Genomic DNA, 20,629 nt, shown 5'->3' with positions numbered 1-20,629 from the left:
AAGGGCTTTTTTTTTTCTAAAAAGTAGGATTTCTGATTTGTGGGTGGTCGGTTTTCTCCTACCACTTATTATGAACAAATTAATTAACTATATTAATTAGCTTGGCTATTGTTACAGGATTTTAAGGGTACAAAGAAGGATGAATCATACATTTTGATCCATGCTTCCTATTACTATCAAAAAGTTGCATTTCAAATACAAGAAAAAGCTTGTACAGCTAAATCCCTTGACACGCCTGGAAATCACAGAGTAGGCTTGTACACCAATCACTTATGAGAGAGGATTTAATGTCAGTGGGTGAAGTTCAACACGGCGAGAAGGAGCAGCATTAACACAGCCAGAGCAGCCTTATCAAGGAGAGGTGGGGTACTGTATCAGGCTTTATCTCCACCCTTTAAGTGGGAGGGTGGATTTGATCTTCACCACCTCCCTCCCTGTTTTCCACCTTTGTAACACCCAAGTACTCCAGCTCTGTGGTCTCAATCCAGAGACTATTACAGCCTCTTAAAAAAGTATCACTCGACTTTAAAAGGATACAGATAAAGCCCAAAGAAAGTGTCATGGATTTCAACACGTAGGACTAAACATAAGATCAAAGTTTAAGCGCAGAATATATTTAATATTATTCAAAAAAAAAAAAAAAGAAAAAAGTAACGCTGCTGGAATTCCTATCACTCTAACATCAGAAGAGAAGCCACAAACAACTTTATAATGGCAGATCCACCTTTTCATTAAAATTACATTAAAAATAAAACGTGGTGAAGGAAGTTAAAAAGCAGCATATGACTTCTACCAAGGAGGGAAGGATTAGTTGTCCTTTGCATTCTAAGTTTGAAAGTTAATATGACAGTCACAATACCTACTCAGAGCCTCAGATCTTTTTGAATGATAGGAACGTTTTCTCAAAGGCTTTCAGCTACAAAATAGCCCTCAAACAGATTTGTTTCTCTAGAGCACCTGTAATTCAAAAACATTACTGACAAATAAAGCTGAAAGCATTAATTTTATTTATAAGTAAAAAATTTCAGACGACTGCACTGAAATCAAATAATATTCTGTTTCAAGAAAAAGAGTGGAGCTAGGTACTCTAATTACAGTGGGTCATAAAACTGAATTAAAGGAGCAAGATACTGTTTTAGCTAATGATGCTTTTTAACTACCTCTCATGCCTTTTAAGTACTACGGCATTTTCAGTTACATATTTGCCACATTTTTTCTTCACACAACTGCTTTTTTCACTCAAGCTCAAAGCAAGATCAACCCAGTTAACTTCATCTATACTTCTACTGTAGGCATTGAATACCTATCTCAGCCTGTTCCTCACAGATGCATCTCCTTGTGAAGAAAATCCAGACAACGTATGTCAGCAAGGTATCCTTTGCCAAGCCACAAAGACCACATCTCAGTAACTCTGAGATGTGGAATAACTCTGAGAAATGGAAATACTAGTGTCTACATATTTTACACCTGGATTCATCCATATTTCTCCAGTGCTTTGTCCATGCATTATTGAAAAGACAGTTTTACTGAGCAACAAGCTACATAGCAGGTTAAAACAATCAATTGTTCTTCCTGTGATGGACTTCAGACTGGGAGAGCTGCACCTTCCAAGTCTTGGCTGCTCCCATAAACTGCACTTTAAGCCCCGTTGAGGCTTAAGACAGAGATCTGGGTCTCCCAGATATACAGTTATCCATGTTTCTATTTCCTATCTAACAGAGCTGTCAACCAAAAAAGGCTGATGGAGACACTTCCCCTGTCACCGGGCTGCCAATCGAGGCATGACTGCAGTTACTTTTACTCTGATGTGGTGTAACGTACAATTGTTACTACAAATACAGCCCTTTCTTAAGCCCAGCTTGTTATAAACTGTGCACCTGTGCAAGTTCAGAAGAGCAAATCTGGGGACTCCATGGCAAGCAGCCCTGACTCTCAGACTCAATTTGAGTATCACGCTCAAATATCACTGACTGAAACTGCAGCCACACACAGCACCTTTCACCACAACCCCTCTCTTTGTCTAAGTGTTTATTTTACACTAATCACTAAAACATCACAGCACAAAGTGTTATGTTATCTCTGTATCCATCTCAATATCTATAATTACTTTCTCTTTTGTAAAAACTAGGACAGGGAGTTGTAGCCCTCAAAGATTACAGATACCCATCTTCCTAAGCCTGACTAAGCCTAAACACACAACAATTATAAGATGGTAAACAGCAGTAATTGTACACTAAATGTCTTTTTAAAGAGCCAAATGTGCACTTAAAGTTTAACTCCCACTCACTGCTGCTCTAGAACAAACAGTAAATTAGTGAATACAAAACTAAAAAAATAAAAAATAAAAAAAGCCCTGCAGCATGTTCCTCAGGCAGGAAGTAATTCTATTTCCCCCCCTCTTTTTTTCAACCTTTGTAGACATAATGCAGGATAGTTTCAATAAAGCACTGCCTGCAGTAAAAGCATGGGATGATCTTGCAATCCAAACTGAAGTGTGATAATTACCCTGCATTAATGGAGAAGGGGACACACAGAGAAATAAACGACCCTCACCCTGCAAAGAAGTGCAGCTGTATTCTAATTTATCAACAGTCAATTTATTACCTTATGTACTTTCAGACCGTGGGTTTTTATTTGCACCTGTATGTCTCAGTGAAGTGCAGCTAGTTTCATGACCATTACAAGCAGTTAAGGCTTCCTCTTTTCACTGGAACAGGTGGCAAGCACAGGGCAGAAAACCAGTCAGCTACTTTTATCCCACATGCATCAAAACCAGCTCTGAGGTATCACTCCAGCCCCTTTCTCAGTGACACTACAGAGACCTAAGACACTGCACAAGTCTCATGATACATTTGCCTTTTCTGGATTGGTTGGAGATTGCTTTGGGAGTGTTTTGGGAAGGAGAATATTCCTAGCAAGAATGAATACAGAAGTCAGTCCCTAGAAGCATGACTGAGATGACAGTGTACAAGTACAGGAATAAGGGATTCCCCAGCTTCCTTCTGGAAGTGGCCAGGACCTGGAGCACAGAGGAAGAACCTTGCTCTGCCAGAGCCACTTGATAGGCAGAGGACACCAGTTTCCAGAGCTGTTCGCCTTACCCATGAACATGTGTAGGGAGAAGGGGAAAAGGAATGAAAATATCTTACAAAGTAATAAAATGTAGCTGTGAAATTACAAAAGCTGATTGTTCTTGCAGTCTGTTACTGTGTGACAGCTCTCCTGACAATTAAAATGAAGAGGTTCTGTGCACTAATGGCAATGTCTATGGTATACATAAAATATACTATAAATATTCCAGCATGCCCAAGAATGTCTGTGACATTTGTTGCTAAGAGGTATCATGTTTGCTTCTTCCATGTCTGAACTTATAATACTGAGCACTTAACCAGGAAAGTCTCTCCTCCCAAGAAAAAGAAGAACATTTTAATATTGATATAGTTTTGCTTGGACATATGAAAACTATTTGAAAGGTCTTTATTTATCTTCACAACTACGAGGCCCTGGAGGGTCTCTAAAGCCAGGTGTACACTCCAGTGTCCATTTTGCAAACACTCAGAGTGAGGCAGAGAGAGGTCATCTGCCCAAAAGGTTCCGCCCAAAGCAGGGCACCCTCTAACTCCACATCTACCCAACCCCCAATTACACTGGTTGATGCTGCTATTTATTTCCCAACATTTTCTACTGTAATAACGTCAGGAGACAAACAGGCCACACTACTCTGTGCCAGACAAATGGCTACAGAGGGATTCCACTGCAGCACAAAATCTGTCACAACTAACTGTCCTTGCATAAAGTGTCACAGGACAGGGGAGAAAGGCAGAAGATATCCTGAAAACATTGAGTTTTTCTGTTTTAGGAGTAAAACTTGAGTATTTGAAGCTTCCCCAAAAGAGTTAGATTATTTATTTTGTTTTGAAGCATACCATCACTTTGAATACAGCAGTTAAGCAAATCAGCACCTGTCAAGTCTACCGAACTACTCTCTATTTAACCAAAATTTACAGTTAGTTCAGTCAACTAATATTAGCCTTATCAGGTTCATGATAATTAGCACACTTACTAAGAGAAGTAACAGCAGTAGAAATGGTGTCAAAGAAGAGCTTTGGTGTAGTTGGGTCTCAGCAGAGACTCCTATCTGATCTCACCTAGTGATCTACTTGCTCTTGTACTGCCAAGGAGACCCACTTTTCCTGCTCTTAAACCAGACAAATTACTGTGACAAGAAGCAGGCTTAGTGTAGCTTCCATTCACAGATCACTTTAAGTACTTTACAGGTCATGTGCTATTAAACTACTTACTTTATCAATTTCTTTTCGTTTATCCAAGGCTAAACTGTTTTAATTGGAGGAGAAGGACTTATTTAGTGTTTTGTTTTGCTTGCTTTCTTTTTTTTTTTGATTATTCTTCCCTTCCTGTTTTATTTTTACCATGAATAGTTGAGAGCTGTTGGACCAAAAATAATTTTAATCAACAAGCGAAAAAAAAAATCAATTTTTGCTTTCCTTTGCTTCACATATATTGCTGAAGTGTACTTTAACATGGGCAGACTTCTTTAAGCAAGTATCACTTGGAGCAGTCAATAAGGCCACTTTTTGGTAGCCTGTTTTAAAGGTAGTCCTTCCATGGCATTAATGGACAGGTACAATTTAGACTCTTCACACAGAAGATGCCCTCTTCAAAAGTGTGGATGTGTATAAGCAATGATGTGGAATTTGACAATTCTTGTTAAAATTCTTAAAGTTCTGGAATGCCCTGCCATTTGTCAAATTCCAATTGTCAAATTCCACATCATTGCTTATACACATCCACACTTTTGTGACTCTCTTGAACTGCAGGATCATAAGGGTATAATTTACAGTGCAAAGCAGTGTTTTAAGAAAATAGTTACTCAAAGCATAATTGCTGCGTTTTTTCCCCCAACTTGAACTGATAATTTTCCTTTTCTCTTAAACTCATAACTATGAAGACACATCATTAGTCCAAATTATTCTGAGAATAAGGCTAAAAGTTAATATACTTTGACAAAATTAGCCACTGCTTTAACAATAAAGGGAGTATTGTGCTATCCTTCACTTATCACTCTTCTTAAATATTTGATATTAGATAAGACCTGGAGAAAAATGAAATCCATAAATTGCACTGTGGCATATTCTACAGGCAGGCAAGAGACTTTAAAGAAGGTGAGACAGTGCTATAAACCACAAGTCAAATCAGAAACTGAACCTTCATTTTAGATTGCCGGGCTCTTTAACGTTCCAGATAGACTGCAAACATTATTCTAACATTCTCTGTTTTTGTAAGAGTACCTACAGAAGCAGAGACAATTTAATACAAGCTGAGTTGAACTTTAGTGAAGGTGTTTCCAGGCTATGTTTTTAAGAACATACTTGAAAGACTGGCAGAACAATCCAGTGCTCTGGTATTTTCACAAATTCAAAACAATGAGATACTTAAGACTCTATTCACACACAAAAAAAAAAATAGAAAAAAGAAAAATGGAGAGGAAAAATGGAGACTTAAATGTCTCTAAGTGGAAGAAACATTTCCCATTTCAACTTTAGCACTTTACTACTGACATACAATAAAAAAAGTGCTTGTATATAACCCAGCCATGTCAGCAGCAAAATGAATCTCTGGGCTGTGCAATGATCTAAGAAAATCTGAATGGGCATATGGGAACAGCTCATTTTGCAAGACCTCCGAAACCAACCTACTGATAAACACCGGAGGGTGCCTGACTGCCTGAATACTCTCATGCTTATTTGTTGTTATTCTTATTCATTACTGAGTCATTATTATTATTTAAGTGCCGACAATGCACTTGTGAACCAGAACAGATGCAAAATATCCTGTGCTAATGAGAAAATCAAAGCCTTTCTCATATTAGCAATTTCATATTATAGGATCTCTTTATTTTTGCCAATAAAGCACAAAAGTAATTAATACAGCAATATTTTCTTATTGTTCATGAGTGAAGCAAGTAAAACTGCTCAGATTCCTCTTTGGCTCTCACCCCTACCAGCACAAAATACAATAAATACTATTGAAGAATTCCTACTAAGACAGCTGCCAAATAAAATACAACAAAAATCTCTCATAAAAAGCTGCTCTCTGTTTACTCAGAGACAGAGTCAGTACTCCTCACTGAAAATGAACAGTGTGGCACAGCTCTTTCATATTTAAATACTTAAGCTGTGTCTTATTGCTGTAACAATCTCACAGGATAAGTTTTTAACTGAGGGCTGGAAGGTGACATTAGTCCTCAGTGTATTACCAAACTGTGGGTCCATTCTTGAATAACAACAGAACAATACATAATGAGCACACACTTTTCACGCTGAAAATTATGCTACTATATACACAAGGAATCTGACAAATACTTCCATTTAAATTTCGGTGCACACAGCAGATGTCAGGTTTGGATCCCTGAGAGCAGCAATGGATGTGGGCTGCTGGCATGTCCACCTCCAGGATGACACCTCCAGCAGTCCAGGTTTGATGTGAAGGAGGGTGGCTGGGGAAGGCTCCCTGCAAAGTCTACTTCCCCCAGTGCTGCTGGAGCTGTGTCTGCTTCTCATGACCACACAGTTTTTAAGCAAGGTCACAGATACTAGAGCTGATTCATTGTGTGTAGGTAACCCTGCAGCAGAGGATACTTCAATTTAGCTGAGGAAGTTTCCATCTGGATACAGTGTCCTGTATCTTGCCTCAGCAAACCAACCTGTGTACACACGCCAGATCTGGCCCCAGAAACTCTCCACCTCAGCAAACACTACAGCCCTTTTGAGGACCATTCTGCATCATGGGAATGTGTATGACCAAATCACTTTTGTGAAAAGTAAAGAGTTTTTCCCTTCAATTCAGTAAGGAACATGATTTAAGTATGAAATGACTCAGCCATGACTGCAGGGCTCAGCAGTGAGCACAGCATTGCTGCAGAGACACTGGCCAATGCAGAGCAGAGCTAAGCCCTGCTGTCACTTCTCCTGAAACAAAGCATGAAGAACAATATGTGAGTCTTAAAGTCTTGTTCAAGAAGCTTGCTGGAGTCAGAGACAGGCCCAGTCCTGCGCTGGGAGTCAAATGGGAGTTCTGTGAAAACTCTTTGGCAGCCCAAGCCCAGCACAAGCCCCATTCCCACCCCAGTGCTCCCACTGTGTCTGCAACCAAAGCCTGCCGGAGGATCCCTGACCTAGAAAGGAGCCTGACCACATGTTTCATATCAAAACACTCCTACCATATCAAAATATGTGGGCAAAGCAGACAAGATTGAAATGACAGAGCCAGTTAAACTAAAACATGTATCAACAAATGAAAATGAACAACAATGAAACAAGTGAATAAAGTTTTGTCCTCAGCAAGGGGAAACTGAGATCCTCCAAAGCTACCTTGACTAAAAAAAAAAAAAAAAAAAAACCTAAAAGAGCTGGATAGTACCTTCTAGTTCAACACCAGAATCTAAGACAACCTTATGTTCAAAAGGCCAAGTCTGGCCCTAAACACTCAATAGGATTAAATAAAAATGGCAAGATCCCTACATACAAATAAGAAAACATCTATGGAAAGATCTACTGATGCTACTTTTTGAAGGTCTACAACTGCTAGTTGTAACAGCAGCATCCTGTCAGTGACACACATTTCAACAAAAGGAATAAAATATACAAACAATAAATAAACCCCCCAGCAACAGTGGACAAAAAATGCCTAGATTTCCATTAAATACTAACTTAATAAAATCAACAACCATGCATCTGAACTGGAAGAGTGTTTTTAAAACCAGTGGAAGTGTGACAGATGAATGACAGTTGATCACAAGTGACAATTCACATTGAAGTCCAGAGGAATGCTCAGCCTTCACGTCCCCTTAAATCAGCCTTGAGCTAACACCCACCCATCGTTCAGTGCACACTCGGTGCCCAGTGACACAGGCACACCCACAGTCAAGGGCTGGGGTACTGGAGCACCTGCTGAATTCTGACACACACACACACACACACACACACACACATACACAGACATACACACACAGACATACACAGACATACACACGTGGCCATGCTGCTACAAGCCATCACTGTCAGATTTTTGACAGTCACCCTTTGCCCACATCCCTGTTTGTTCCTGGCTGGGTATGCTCTTGGCCAGAACGTTTATAGCCCCTGGTATTATCCCTCCAAAGCTGTGACGCATTCTTAACCACAACTCTGAGAACACACTGACATTATAATATACAAACATGTAGGGAAGATATACACACTCAGACACACCAGGGGATAAAACAGACTGGGAGGAAACGAGGAACTTTATATTACTGTCTTTTCTAATGAGATAGAAAGTGGCAGATGTAAAGATTTCATTCAACCGACAATCTCTTTTATGATATGAATAAACTACTAAAACAGATTTAATCCTTTATAAAATCAGATTATAAGAAGCAGACAAAATCACAAGTTTATTCAATACGCCATCTTATCCAGTGTGACTAATGCATTATTTGTATGAAGTTAAAGTGGCGCGTTGGAAAGCTATGAAATAAATCAAATGCTCTACTTTATGTAATCTTAACAGACAGATCCCATTAGGATTCTACTATGCATAGCTGTTGGTTAAAATCATTGACCAGTATCCTTATAAATTAATCAACTGAGGTAATGCTGGCTTGGCTGTCATCATTTATTCCTAATCTACGTTTAGAATTCAATTCAACTTTTCAAGCCCTTTGGAACAGGTTTATCAATTCTCTCACCCTTGCTTCAGACATCAACCTAACCAGTAATTGTTTACAAAAGACCCAGTACAATGGAACAGTATCTTTTTTGTTCCTTTTCTTTCCACAGATACCAGAGTGCATATAGACACTGCGTTATAATTAGTTAGAAAGATATTAAATCTTAACCAAACATTTGAGCCTGCCTCAATTTTTTGATGAGACCTTTTATCATTGAAGTTGAATTTGCAGGCAGATTGTGTGAGTTTACACAAGCGAGAATCATTACAAAATCTAAAATAACCCTGATCTGGTTGAAAGGCAGCTAGCAAAATATTTTTGGTTATAGATATATAGGGGGAAAAAAGCCTCCTAGATATCAGGTTATTTGTGGAGCTCTAATGTGTTTTCAAACATATGACTTCTGTGTTATGTCTGTGTATTTTATGCAGTTTCTAGTCCTGTTTGTTAGATGTCTGCATGTCACGTACTGCAAGATTCATGAGCAGTCTACAACCAGGAAAAATTCTCACACAACAGCTTGTCTTGGGTAATGGGGAAAGGAACAGCAGAGTGAAGTGACAGGGAAGTGTATTATTTATTATCCTGATGAGGATAACACCTAGTCATGGTCTACGATCCAAACATGCTCACTGTCCTGCTGACAGAGCCATGATTCTGAATGAGAGCACAGGTGTTTCCCTACACAAATACCAAAACTCTCTTTAATTATATTCCCTTGTCTATGATCCCTCCATGGGCACACTAAAAACCAGTCAGTTTGGGCAAGGGCTCTTTAAAGACAGAAGGGAAGACTGAGCAGTAACAAAAACATTGCAATAGATTGCATAATATTTCTGGAGCTCTACCACAGAGTAGGTAAAGGTCATCTGCTCCCAAAATGAAATGAGAAAGAAAGGGAAGCTGTGGCCAAGTATGGTTTAGAGTTTACTAAATCAATGAAAAACTTCAACCAGCTGCAGGGGCCTCCAGCTCAGCCCTCTAGTGCAAATTTACTGGCCCACAGACAACTATCAAAGCCACAAAGACAATGCTTCCAAGAATGTATGACACTAATCATCTCCCTAATTGCCTAAAAATGATACAGAGGATTTCAACAAAATTTGTTCACTTCTTCAAAGGCACATTGTTAATTTCATAACGAAATTCCACCAACACAGTCTATTAAAACACATATATGAAAATACCTCCTGCTTTTCAGGGACATAAAGACCATAAATGGTTTTTGCTGCCTGTTTTCCCTTGAACCTTGAAAGAAAAGACCTTAGAATAAAATTCTGCCCTGTATTCTTTTTTTGTCCAATCACAAGGATGTACTTTTCCTCGTGCTTGCTGAATGCAACACAGTAATTTGTATCCCCAAGTGGTATAAATAGAAAATATGCTCAGTCTAATAACATATGTGAAGAAAACTCATGCCCAGGGTTAACCAACAAAGCAGCAGCGATCTGCTAGAAACAAAGGCAGCTGGCTCAAAGAGCAACAATGCTTCTGAAAAACTGTGGATGCACTATTCAGTGAGCCATCCAAGAGATGACATTTACTTATGCTACAGCTGCATATACAAAGCTTTGCTATAAGATGTGGTAAATGACAAGTCTTCTGGAGTAACAAGATGGTTCTGTCTCCAAAAAGTCCATGGCTTTCACCATCCAGCTATACTAGCAGGGCAAATTACATGAAGGATGCACACTATAAATAAATTCTGCCCTTCAGAAGAGTTCTCTGCTTTGATTACCTTCTCTTGCACTGCCCAAATCCCACCATTTCTCTTTACAGGCTTGCCTTCCCCCTACTAATATATCTGCCTAGGTTTCTGTCTTCCTCTATTACCATAAACATTCATAAACATTAAGGGACTTAACCTCATCACACCCCCACAGAATAGGAAAATATACCCATCAGACTTGGCAAGCAGTGAAGTGGAACTCAGCTGCGTTCCTGACCAACGATGAGTCCTTCTGCAAGTCACTTCTCTCTTCCCACTCCCCACTGTCTAAGGAGGGGTGATGACAATGACTTCTCTGAAAGTCTAACAGTAAAAACTGGAGAAAAGCAGAGACAAATCATGATTGGTCGAAGGGTCTCTGGCTGGAAATATCACCCCATTTTTCTAAACGTGTGTCTGATATCATCAGCACAAATGTTGCATCCAACACAAGGATCTCTGTGCATCTGCTATGCCACAATCAATAGCATTGGCTTTTCTTGTAGGTAACACTGCACAAGCAAGCCAGTGAAGGACTATGCAGCTAGAGTGAAGTTCACAGTAGAGAAAATGTCAAAAGCAGCTCCCAGCTGACACCCAGGAAGATGAAAAAGTGAGCAGAAAGACCAGATAAAGGTAACTACACAGCTGGCCCTTCTTTCTTATGCTTTGCACCTGAATAAAAAAATAAAAAAAAAAAAAAAAAGGCAGCTCACCACAGAAGTAAATACTATTGCCTCATTTTTGACAAATACCAATGACTTTCCAAAGGCAGTAAAGTAGCTAGCCACAGAACCAGTGAGAGAATCCATGTTCTGTTCCTAAAAATATATATTCACCTTGATTTCACAAACTTAAAAATGACAACAACCCTTTCCAGTATTACCAAAAAAAAGGCAATGCAACTCAGTTCTTTCTCCAAGCAACCACTAGCCCTCAGCCACTGGCCAATGCCTCAATTCCTTCACCTACTCCTCTTCAAAGGCTTGGTGGGCTTGGTGAAGACAAATGGGCTTTCCAATGTGCAACCAAGCAGAAAGCCATGAAAATCAAAGGGCTGCTTTTTGAGTAAATATGAGCTCCAAAGCCATTGTCCTCTCCCACAGAGATCTACGAAAATGCTTACTATAGCATATGCACAGTATTCTTTACAGCTCTGCCTCCCTGCTGACCACCAGCCCCAGGGCTCAGGCCACTTCCCATTACAATTGGCTTCACCACACCCACTGACTTGTATTGGAACTCTTTCAGGGACCCTAACTAATGAGTTTTTAAACACTTGTAGACAGAGAAGATAATTCCTCATCATTATTCTTCATAGGAAACACCAGGAAGAATGTCACTCCATTGTTCTACAGGAAAGAAACTGGAAGAAAAATCACCCCCACATTCAAAAGAGCAGCCCAAAGTTTTCATACATGAACTGGCTGCCCCCCAAGCTATGGGGGTCTCACCTGAGAGTTCAGGGTAGGGAACTAAAGCATGTGCAACCTTCTGAAAACATCTCTTACTCTGGCATCTCTGCACACTAAGAGGTCCATAACCAACACACATACAATGTTCCGAGACAGTATTCTCAAATACAAGCGTGGCTACTGACAGCAGCAAAGAAACAGTCACCTAAACACCATATTTTACTGCAGGATCTCAGTTACCCTCCTGACATGAGACTGAAATAAATAGGAATGGAGACCTTAATAATAGTTTATATTTAAAGCTTTGCATTTGCTTTCTCTACTGACAGTTGTATGTTCTTTTCCTCACAAGAGAAATCTTGACCTAAACCAGTAATAAAGGACAAAAAAAAAAAAAAAGTAGACTTACATAACATACTATTACCCTCAGACATAAAATTTTTTTAAAATAAAAAACATTCCATTATGAAGCTACCTTCTCAGCACAGATCATAAGCCACCAAGAACTGCTCTGCTTTTACCCAGTGTCACTTTCAGGTGTCTATCACTTTGCAGGATGCAAATACTATCACCAACCAAAAGAGCCTACACTTGGATGTCCAAGAAAACTTCTGAGCTACAATTGAATCCTGCCAACAGTCCATGTAAATAAGTGCCAAATGGAAAAAGCACTAATCTCAGTAGTAAGGATTCTGCAGGTTTGAGCCCCAGGCACTGGCAATGTAGAGCTACAGAATTTACTCATTCCACAACATCATGTACACCCACAGCATACAAAAATAGCTATTATAATACTTGTCAAAGGAACAACTCTGTGATTTTTAACTCAGTGCTCTATCTTGTTTTCTTCTGCGCTGGTTGTTAATACCCCACCCCTATAAGTGCATATAATTATGAGTGGGCTATTCATGTCTTACTATAACTGGTAGCACCATGCAGCATGTGAGTCAGGAATCTGAACTGCTGACTACAGCTCCTCACTAAACAGGTCTTACACACCACACATAGTAAATGGCATTCCCTATTCTCTGCTCCACCTACAAGGAAAATCAGCTTCCAGTTGTGGTATCATCTCCAACTCTCCTTAAAACTCACCATCCCAAATTCCATGAAAGAAGGACTCAGTTATAATCTCCAGCAAAAAGACAGATCAACAGCCGAAGTCACAAGGAAAAAGTATCTCAAGTGAGAGTTTTCTTCTCACAGTGGCTTAATTTGAATATATTAATAAAATGCTATTAAAGCATTATATACAGTTTTTACAAGAAACTACAGACCTTTGCTTAAAAGTCATAACAATTTATGTTGTTGATCTGCTATGTACAAGTTGAGAAATAGTCTCTTCATGATAAAACACTTTGTAACAGCTGGGAAGTTAACTGCAGGAAGTTTTGGGTTATTCCCTTACCTCAGCTCTCTTGCTCCACATTACTTTTTCAGCACTATGAGCCCAACCTTGTAAACCCATCAAACTGACTGCATTCAATAGCAGTCCTGTTGAAATTTAGGAGCAATATACAATTTTTATAAAGTTTCTTTGAGACTGGACTCCAGTACAATGTATTTGAAAACAAGCCCTCAGGCTCATTCCCCCACAATTTCCTCACATATAAAGACTTAACATCATATGCCCTCAGTGAAAATCTTTGGTCAAACAAATATCTCATTAGAAATTATTCAAGATGGAGCTTAAAAGCTACTGACACACACAACTGCCATCCCTCCTCTCATTTTTTTTTTAATCTCTACAGTTGTCCATTAGTCAGGAGTAATGTACCTTCTGACCTCTGACCAAAGCTATTAGAACAATTTAAACAAATATTTTGGTTACAAAGCATCAACACAGAACATTCAGTAACAATAAAAGGATGAAAGAGCTGTCTTTTAGAGTCACTGTTGTGACTTCCTGACCATGTTATATTATGGAAGGTTACACTAACTTGACATCTTACTTGATTTACTATCTTCTTTTTCAATGCTTAAGAAAGAATTTGCAACATTGCAAAACCCGAATTGTGGCACATTTTCAGTTTTCAGTGTTAATAGATGTTTGATGGCTTTAGAAAATCCATTCTGCTAACTGCAATCAAGAGAAAAGATGCAAGCTTTCCCCTCCATTTTTCTTTTCTTTCCGCAAAAGAAAGGCAGTAAATTTGAATTGGACAGGTTCAGAATTGGGCTCTGAGGAGTTTTTCCACATGCATAGTATTAGGCATGCGCAGAGAGCCTTGCTGATCCTGGTCATTAGAGAGTTGCTCCACATTTAAAGAAGTCTGCCTTTTGGCCAAAATGGGCAAATCCAGGGCCCTCTGGGAGCACCTTCACAGGCATGACTGGCCACTGACTCACACCAAGGCTGGACAATGACACGGGTTCTTCATGGCATTTATTGACTATATACATTTAACAAATATTCAGGAACCAAATCCTTCCAGTCCTTGACACAAAAATAATTTAATTACCTCAAACTAAGGGCACAGGAAAATACAGGATAGAGTCTATCTGTTTAGATGCTTATTCTAAATGCTTCATGGGTTTAAGGCATAAAATGCTTTTTACAATCCCTCTAGATTTTTTTTTTTAATGAGATTTAATATTTGCATTCTTTCTGACTGCCCAGTTATTGGTGAAATCATGTAAAGCTGCTGTAGATTTCAGGGAAATAGATGGGTACTCTACAGGCAAAAATAACATCTGCTTTCATTACCATACACATCAAAAACTGGGGTTTAGTCATTAGTAAAAGACATTGAGCATTTTGGGAGTGATCAAGGACCCAGTCTGGTGAAACTTAACTTGAAATCACAGTTGTTTTAATAGGATCTCTCATGTGCTTAAAACCACATACCTGTCTATGGGCTCTGCTAAATTAAGGCCCATGTGCTTTTTCTAAGCTTAGCACAAATTTTATCCCATCTCACCATATTGGGCATTTTTCTTTACCTAGATAAAAACAGAATTTGGGCCTCGTAATACAAAAAACATCCAAAAAATACTCCTTCCACAATGCTGGATCACATTGTCACAGTTCTAAGAAGCATAAAAAGACCAGCAGTGTCCATCCATTTTTTCAAAGATCATTTAGTATATCTAAGTTAATAATTTGCAGACTGTCACATTTGCCACTCTAAATTATTTAGAAAATTCCAGGTTGTGGAAGTACTCTTGTCAGACAAAAGAAATAATTTTGCTTTACTGAAGGACCTGCATTCATAGTACCATCATTTACTAAGAAGAAAACTGCAAACAATATAATTGGCATTCATGTACAAACTGCTTAAATGCTCTCAAGTTCTGCCTGGCTTCAGAATAGCTGAACAGTACCTGAAGTATCTACTCTCCATCCCAATTTGTATATTTTAAAAGGCATTAAATTCTTGAATGAATCATTAGGAAAACAATTCAAATGATGTTAAACTGATAGTAATTTTGCCTCATAGGATAGATGTGAGCTTAATGTTTGCAAACAGCCAAATTCTTTCAAGATTTACACTCCATGAAGTTCAATATCAGCCAGGGAAGAATTACTAAATCAGGATGTACTTCAAGTACAGGTTTTGGCCCAAGACTATTTTTGGTCTTCTTCAGCTGCTTGTTTTCACAGCATCTAATCCCCCTCACACACCCACCAGTAGCCACACAATCTATCCATTTACACTTTCAAAGCAAATTCAAAATGAAACATTCCCAAATAATTACTCGCGGATGTCTGTAATACAAAACCAAAAAGTAAATGCAATTCAACTGTAATATTTCTTAGGGAAAAGAAAGGGACAGGGAGAAAAATCTTACAGAATCCATTCAAAATGTGACTTTTTCCTACGCTAATGTTCTCACCATCACACCATAAAAATTAAAATAAAAAAAATAAAAATTAAATCTAAACTCCCAAAGAGCTTACCTACTCTATTTCACACATTCCCATCAGAAACACAACACAGTCTGCACGTTTAGAAGACTTTTCATTTAATGAGTTATTACAATCCCTGGTGAAAGAACAGTAACTCTAAAGGTCTTCTGCAGGGGCACAAGGCAGAGAGGGAAGCAGGAAGGTGGGTGAAGAGGGGGAAATAAGCAGGGCTGGAACTGAAACAGTTCACCTTTGTCTGGAGAGCAGGATCACCCCCTCCAGGTTGAGGGCTATGCTGAAAGAGTGTGCTGCTGTGGCATGCAGTGTGTTTCTCCATTCACACAGGAGAGGAACCTGGCCCACAGATGGCCTGTTCTCAGCTTTGCAGCCACAAACAGACCTTTGAACTTTCTATTTATATAACAGTTTAGTGAGTTTAAGCCTCTTCCTGTATAACTGGCAGTTTGCTGGTTTTGCTGTAATTAGGCTACTTGTGATACATAATATAAAATAGGAAAAAAACAAGAGGCTTCTTTCTCTGCAGGACTAAGTTTTCCTCCTTCAACCACACAGCTAAGACGACACTGTTACCTGCTCATCTTATTTCACCTTGCCAGGTTTTGATTTACATGCCTCAATATGCATTTTTCTGCCAAGTATTTTCTCACCTTCCACTTTTTTAAAACTGGAGGACTTAAAAATATTAATACCTACGACGATCAATGTAACATAAACCAAGAATTGTTCTGCCTTTGTCTGTGCTAGTGAGGAGTATATATTCCAGGGTGGTTGGGTCTTTGTTGGGTTTTGTTGTTTCCCAGCTGCTGATTAATGACGCCACCTTACTCCATAAGCAGGTTCAAATCTAGCCACATGGTCCCAGGCCACAGCAAGATTTCATTTACTTGGTTACCACAGACAAGCATGGAAAGTGATTTAAAAGATGAAATTTGATTTTTAACAGCAAGTGGTCCCCTTGGTGCACACAGGCATTCAAGCTTTTCATTATATCCATCTCCCTTTCTTTCTCCCTCACAGAATGGCTCATATTAAATGCAAGCCCAGGTGAACACTTCTTATTCATCCAGGAATCATAGCAGACTTCAGCTTTGGCCCTTTCATCTCACCCTGAGTTTACATTTACCTAAATTGTTTGGGGTATTATTCAGCTTTTTTTCAAGTCTGGTAAAACATTGACAAGGATATTTGTGGCCTCATTTTACACATTTTATCCCAGTGTTAACAAAAACCCCACACCAACTCTCAGCTACCTTCCTAAACACATTCTCGACAAAGGGTCAATGAAACATCTCATTCTTGTACTACTGTGATCTCTCCTAATATGGGAAACTAAAGGGCTGATCCTGCAGTTTGTATCATCAAGACAAAGCTCCCACTAATCATCCAGAAGGCCAGGTGAGCATTTCAGCACATGTGCAGTGGCACTGCACGCTGTAACAATCACAGCTCTTGACAAAATATGTTTCAAGAAGTGATACAGAAATGTACCTCCATTGGAGGTGGGGGGAAATTAACTGTATTTTTCCCATCAATGAGTAACTTTCACAAAGTCATTTCCTGGTATAAAGGCAAGGCCAAGAAAGTTTACCTTTACATCTTTTAATCAGATTTAAAAAAAAAAAATCTGCTCAAGCTATAAATATTTTTTTAATATATTTCTCAGGCTAACGATGTTTCTGTTGTACTTTGCATACAGATAATACAAACACCCACACACACAGTAGGCCTGAGCTTGCCTTCTTGGTGATTGCAGCACAGATTAGGAGAAGTTTTGGGTTTGCAAGGAATGCAGAAGAGGATCCCTAATTGCCTTATAAATGCTTGTGAAACACGTTTTACAAAGGCCAGCTCACAGGCAGAAGGAGGGCAGCTTCGAAATAAGAAGTAGCAATTCACACATCATGTTATATGTACTTATTTGCAAATATTACAAAGCAACCACACCATATTGGATACACAGACAAAATTAATAAATCTTGATGGATGTGCATGCATATTCCTGGGTGTGTGGAGATGATGTATGTGTAACACATTACATACATACACGTGTTTGTGGACAGAGGAGCTAAATTTAACTCTCTGTAAGCTATGCAACTACTTGTCAGAGACAAAAATATTTACATGTATAATAAAATACATGTCACATTTGTGTAGACATGTAGATTATGTACCCACATATTATATATGCGCTTACATATACTAATTGGATTGCTAAAAGCTAAATGCAACTTGATCTCTGCAGTAAGTGTGTGTGAATGCCTGTGCCACACAGAGTTTGAGCAGATATCAAACTGTTTGAAACAGTCAAAGTAAAAATGTTCTCTCCTCACAAACCCTAAAACCACTAAAAACAATACATTTCACAGTACAAAAAACAGCAAGTAGAATTTTAGAATGGGAGGCAATATATTCATATATTGAACGAGAGTTCCCCTCTTTCTGATGCACATTTGTAAATCCACATAAAACCATAGTCAAATGAAAGTAAGTTATTAAGCAAACACTAAAACTCAATACCTATAAATGCTTACTATTTGAACTACACCCACATATTGGGTTGTAACAGCTTCTATTAAATTAATGTTACCCACATTATAAATTAAGCAAATTGTATGCAAATATTATTTGAGTGGTAATACGGTGGTTATCAGTTGTCTGCAAAATAAATTAGTGTAGCAGAGTAAAGATAGCGTAGTAGAAGCATAATATTTAATTGAGCACTAATTTTATTGTGATTATTACTTTTAAATAACAACAGCATGATTATTAAAAAGATGTAATACAATGGATTATGCAGAGCTGATAAAACATGCACATGATCCAAAACGCCTGCTTACAGATTAATATTGATATAGTGTAATTTATGGTTGTGAGGATTTACTCCCAATTGCTGTAAAATGGAATGTGACAGGTATTTGGTTCTGATTACTATGGATTTGCAAGTATAGCTGTTAGACCGTGTTTGGCAAAATGATAGTTATTAACAAGATATATTACCTTTTTCCTAGAGATACCTTTATATTATCAACAAAGTAAAGTAAACCCTCTGCAAAACACAAGGTCCAAATGCACATACATACACATATATAATCTGTGTGGCATTCAGAGATTAGGATCACAAAATACAGTATTTTAGTCTCTTTCTTCCTTGGCAAACTGCACTCCAGCCTAAAAGCATTTAACAAAGCAGTACCCAACCTCTGAATTTCCCCATGAACAGTTAAGGAATTATATTCGCTAAATTGAAAAGTAAAGAAAGAACCAATAAAACCGGCCAAAGAATAAGCATAATCTCATTAACCAGCCACAGAGGTGACTAAGTACCTACCCAAATTCTAACTTTCCCAGCTACTTGTCACCCATCAAAAATTCCTTAACATTCACTTTGATAACAAGTTTACAATGCACTTAAACAGATGCACCGATCTTTTTAAGGAGTGCATCTATTTACAGCGCAATATCAACCTAAAATTCCATTCTTAAAATAAATGGAAAGAAAGAAAAGAAAAACGATGCAGAGACCGGCAGGAAAAAAAAAGACCTGTTATAATATCACGGGTACTGATCTTGCCACTTCCAAAACTAACTTCAATAACGCTTCATCTAGGATAGGAAACCGGCAAAACCAGCAACAGAAGCCCCCACACCGATCAGAGCTACAGCCGAACTGTGCCACACAGCGAAACTACAGTTGCGGTTCTCCCCGTGAAAGGAACATTGTCAGTGACAGCAGTAAACACAACATTAGCAAAGCCGCGATCCCGGGGAACATCGCCTCCCCTGCTCGGGAGGGGGCTGCCACCGCTGATCGCAGCCGGCACCCGGCACCTCTCGGTGCTGCCCTGCGGGCCAACTTCGCCCCCCGCAGCCGCGCTCCGAGCGTTGCTCCCCAGCCGGGGCCGGCGGCGCGGCCGCGGAGCGTGGCTGGAGCCGGCCGGCACCGGCTGCCCCGGCCGGCCCCGCTGCCCGCGGGCGCAGCGCGGACCCGCTCCCCGCTGGCACCGGTGCTGCGCCCCTCAACAAAGGCTACGGCACCGGGGGAGCGAGCAGGGAAGGGTAGGAAGGAGGCAGCTGGAAGAAGGAGAGGGGTGGAGAGACGGGGAGGGGAGGTGGTGCGGGAGGGGGAGAAACCAAAACCAAAAAAAAAAAAAAAAAAACAAAACCAAAAAACCCACCACCCGAAAAAAACCTACCACTGCTGCTCTAAGTCCCAGTCCCTGAAAAAGTCGAATAGGTCCATAACGATGTGGTGGGGAGACTCAGAGAAGTGGTGCCCCCTCCCCGCCCCGCAGAGCCGAGCCGAGCCGAGCCGGCGCGGCTATCGCTGGCCGGCCCGCATGGGCAGCGGCGCCGCGGGGAGCGGCGGCCGCCGCGGGGCCGCGCGGAGCCGCCCGGGGTGGCGGAGCGCCGCCGCCGCCGCCAGCAGCGCGGCGCGGCTGTGCCCGGCTGGGAGAGGCAGCACAGCGGCGGCGGCGGCCCGGCGCACACACACACAGACGGGCGGGCAGGCTGCCTCGCACACCGCGAGGGGAGGAGCCGGGGCGGCCCGAAGCCGCGGCATGGAGCCGCCGCGGCAGCACCGCCGGGATCCGGCGGAGCCGCGAGCCCCCGCCGGGAGCGCGGGGAAGTTTAGCTGGAGGGAGGAACTGCGGGGATGAGGGGAGCGGCGCGGCTTCGCGCCTGCGGGAGACCTAGGGAGGCCTGGCTGGGGTCGGAGAGAGGGAGAGAGAAGGGGGAATAGGGGGGAGAATTAAAAAACAAAACAAAACCAAAAAAAAACCCAAAAAAAAAAAAAAAAAAAACCAAACACACACACACACACAAAACCAGGCATCTATAATCCTATCATTTAATTGCCAAAGCCAGCTCCTGCTGGCTGTGTGGACAAACCTGCCTGCACGGAC

The 20,629-nt window shown here is 40.3% G+C and overlaps 1 protein-coding gene across 4 annotated transcripts in view; it reads right to left on the bottom strand.

Moving 5' to 3' along the window:
* Positions 1-20,088, bottom strand: part of AFF2 (ALF transcription elongation factor 2) — a 332,807-nt gene extending 312,719 nt beyond the window's left edge. For 3 of the 4 annotated variants that reach the window (XM_059859352.1, XM_059859355.1, XM_059859353.1), the window contains exon 1: positions 19,919-20,087. In XM_059859352.1, coding sequence (XP_059715335.1) covers positions 19,919-19,965 — 47 coding nt within the window. In that variant the 5' untranslated portion in view covers positions 19,966-20,087. Of the gene's footprint in view, positions 1-19,918 lie in introns of all 4 variants that reach the window. The other variant, XM_059859354.1, reaches the window with a different exon arrangement.
* Positions 20,089-20,629: the final 541 nt, after the last annotated feature.

This window comes from Haemorhous mexicanus, chromosome 14 (assembly GCF_027477595.1).
Source record: "Haemorhous mexicanus isolate bHaeMex1 chromosome 14, bHaeMex1.pri, whole genome shotgun sequence".
Taxonomy (NCBI): Eukaryota; Metazoa; Chordata; class Aves; order Passeriformes; family Fringillidae; genus Haemorhous; species Haemorhous mexicanus.
The sequence above is the reverse complement of the archived record's forward strand: the minus strand, read 5'-3'. Positions and strand labels throughout refer to the sequence as shown.